The 2,596-nt window shown below is 64.8% G+C and overlaps 1 protein-coding gene across 1 annotated transcript; it reads left to right on the top strand.

Moving 5' to 3' along the window:
- The first annotated feature begins 627 nt into the window (after nucleotides 1-627).
- IER5 (immediate early response 5) lies at nucleotides 628-2,051 on the top strand. The gene has a single exon (XM_032118538.1). The coding sequence runs from the start codon at nucleotides 770-772 to the stop codon at nucleotides 1,481-1,483; it is 714 nt and encodes a 237-aa protein (XP_031974429.1). The 5' UTR covers nucleotides 628-769; the 3' UTR covers nucleotides 1,484-2,051.
- The last annotated feature ends 545 nt before the right edge of the window (nucleotides 2,052-2,596 follow it).

The following is a 2,596-nucleotide window of genomic DNA, read 5'->3' as shown; positions in this document are numbered from 1 at the left end:
CCCCTATTTATCCTCCCTTGTATCCCTTCCCAACCCTGTTGTGGATTTTCCTCTCTGCCCCGGGCTTTCTGTGAGCTTCACTGCCGGACCCGTGGAGCAGAATTCCGCCTGGCAGCTGGGTAGGCATGGCTTTCTGCTCCACGTCAGGGCAGATTTTCCTTGAAAGACTCAAAGGCACACTTCCCCCTCCAGCCAACACCAGCACCAGCTCCTTCTCCAGCACGATAAGATACCAGAGACGGGCTGAAACTGCAGGAAACATTCCTAGCCTGACAAAACGGGGGCTGCGCTTGGTTTGATTTGTTTCGTTCGGGGATTTTTTCCCCCCCCCAGGAACGTTTCCATGGCTTTGGCCAAACCTCCCGGCGCTGTCCGCCGCTCCGCTCGGGCCCGCGGGGGGAGCAGCGAGCCGGTGGTGCCTCCGCCCCCGCGGTGGGCCCCACCCCGCGCGGCGCGCTGGCGTTGCCGCTTTAAGAGCCCTCTCCGCGGGGCGAGCTTTCGAACGCGCTGCCCTGCGCCGCCATTGGCCGGCGCGCGCGCGCGGGGGCCAGCCGGCGGTTGGAGCGGCCGGCGGCGCGCCCTGATTGGCCGAGGCGGGGGCGGTATAAAAGGCGGGCGGGCGCGTGGGCTCGCTCAGTCTGCGGCGCGAAGGGGCGGCGTGCGGAGCGGGGCTGTGGTGCGGGTGCCCTCGGCCAGTGCGGATTTTTTTTTTTTTTTTTAAATTTTTTTTTTTTTCCTTTCTTCCCCCCTTCGCCCACCGGTTTTCCCCATGGAGTTCAAGCTGGAAGCGCATCGCATCGTCAGCATCTCACTGGGCAAGATCTACAGCGCGCGGGGCCAGCGCGGCGGCCTGAAGCTGCACAAGAACCTCCTGGTGTCGCTGGTGCTGCGCAGCGCCCGGCAGGTCTACCTGAGCGAGCCGGGCTGCCCGCCCGAGCCGCCCCCCGCGGCCGCCGGCCACCCCGAGGAGGAGCCGCCGCCCCGCACCGCCGCCTGGGCGGCCGAGGAGCCGCCGCCGCCGCCCCCGCAGGACGAGGCGGGCACGGACTGCCAGGGCCCCCGGCCGCGGCGCTGTTGCTGCGGCGAGGAGAACCGCGGGGGCTGCGCCGGGGCCCCCCCGCCGCCGCACTGCCCCCGCAAGCGGAGCGCCGGAGAGCGCGGCCAGGCGGGCTCCCCGGTGAAGAAGCCCCGCCGCGAGGAAGAGGAGCCGCCGCCGCCACCACCGCCGCCACCGTCGCCGCCGGGCGAGCAGGAGGACATGGAGACGGGCAACGTGGCCAGCCTCATCAGCATCTTCGGCTCCAGCTTCTCGGGACTGCTCAGCAAGGAGCCCAAGAGCCGGCGGCGGCCGCCCATGGACGGCGGCGAGGCGGCGTCGGGCACAGCGCCCGCCGAGGCGGCGGCCGAGCCGGGACAGATCTGCTGCGACGAGCCGGTGCTGCGGACCCTCAACCCCTGGAGCACGGCCATCGTGGCCTTCTGATGGCCCGGCCGCAGAGACTGGCTCCCCGCCGCGGGCCGGGGGGCCCGGAGGTGACACCCGCCCCGCGCCGCGGCACGGGAGGGACCGCGGGGCAGCAGCGGCAGCACTTCCCCGTTCCCCGCCGGGTCCCGGCTGCCGGCACCCGCCCTGGGAGCGCCCCCGGCCCTGCCCTCCCGGAATTCCCCTTCCCGGCAGAGCCGCCGCCCTCCCCGGCGCCCGGGGGAGGCTCCTCGGCTGCCGCCGACCCGAGGGGCGCTCCCGGCGGGTGATATTTTAAGCTTGGAAAGTATTAAGTTTATTAAATAAAGTCTCTATTTTGGAAAGGTTTAGGTCAGAACTATTACATGGTGCTTTTTAAAAGTGTTTATTGAGAGGAACGAAGTTTACAGACGCTCTGACGGAAAGTCCTTGAGCCTGTTTGTTAGGCTTGGTAACTCCCGGTCTTTGTTGTATAAAGGCTTGGGGCTCCCGTAGGGAATTTTGTACAGTGTTCTCCTTCAGTGATGTATCATGTTTTGTATAAAATGTAATTCTACGTGTACAACACGTATTAAATATTTTCAACTGTTTGAGCCTAGTTCCTGTTTGTGCCCCGCTGGCTCGAGGGGGAGGAGGGCAGGCAGCAGCCGGGGTGTGGTTCTGCATGTCTGTGGCTGGATCCACCCAGCCTCGCCAGAGGCTTGGGGAGGTTGGAGTCCAGCTCTTCTGGGAGCTGGGGAAGAAAGGGAACTTATGTCAGGGTGCCTGGAGTCCTTCCCAGGATCTTCCAGGTGCTCCCACTGCTCTTCTGGCTACAGCCTGCCTCTTCCCGGGGCTGGAGCTGCCGTGGCATTTTGAGGTCTTGCTCTGAAAGTACCTAATGTGCAAAGTCGCTGTCTGTGGGTGGAAAGCGGTTGCTAAATCCCCGAGGAGCAGCTGGGTGCAGTCTGACCGGGCCTGTGGCACAGCCGGCCCGAGCACTGGCCTCCAGTGTTGCCTGCTTGGAGCTCTGGGCTGGGGCTGTGTGAGTGGATTCTACCCAGTAGAACACAGCTACTGCTCTGCAAGAAGTGCTTTTCAGTGCCTCCTCTTTGCTGTTACTTGCAGAATAGTTCAAATGATAAATATCAGGAG

This window comes from Corvus moneduloides, chromosome 9 (assembly GCF_009650955.1).
Source record: "Corvus moneduloides isolate bCorMon1 chromosome 9, bCorMon1.pri, whole genome shotgun sequence".
NCBI lineage: Eukaryota > Metazoa > Chordata > Aves > Passeriformes > Corvidae > Corvus > Corvus moneduloides.
Note: the sequence above shows the minus strand (reverse complement) of the source record. Positions and strands in the feature narration are given on the sequence as shown.

Coding starts and splice junctions, on each gene's coding strand:
- IER5 (XM_032118538.1), top strand. CDS start 770: ATGGAGTTCAAGCTGGAAGCGCATCGCATCGTCAGCATCTCACTGGGC.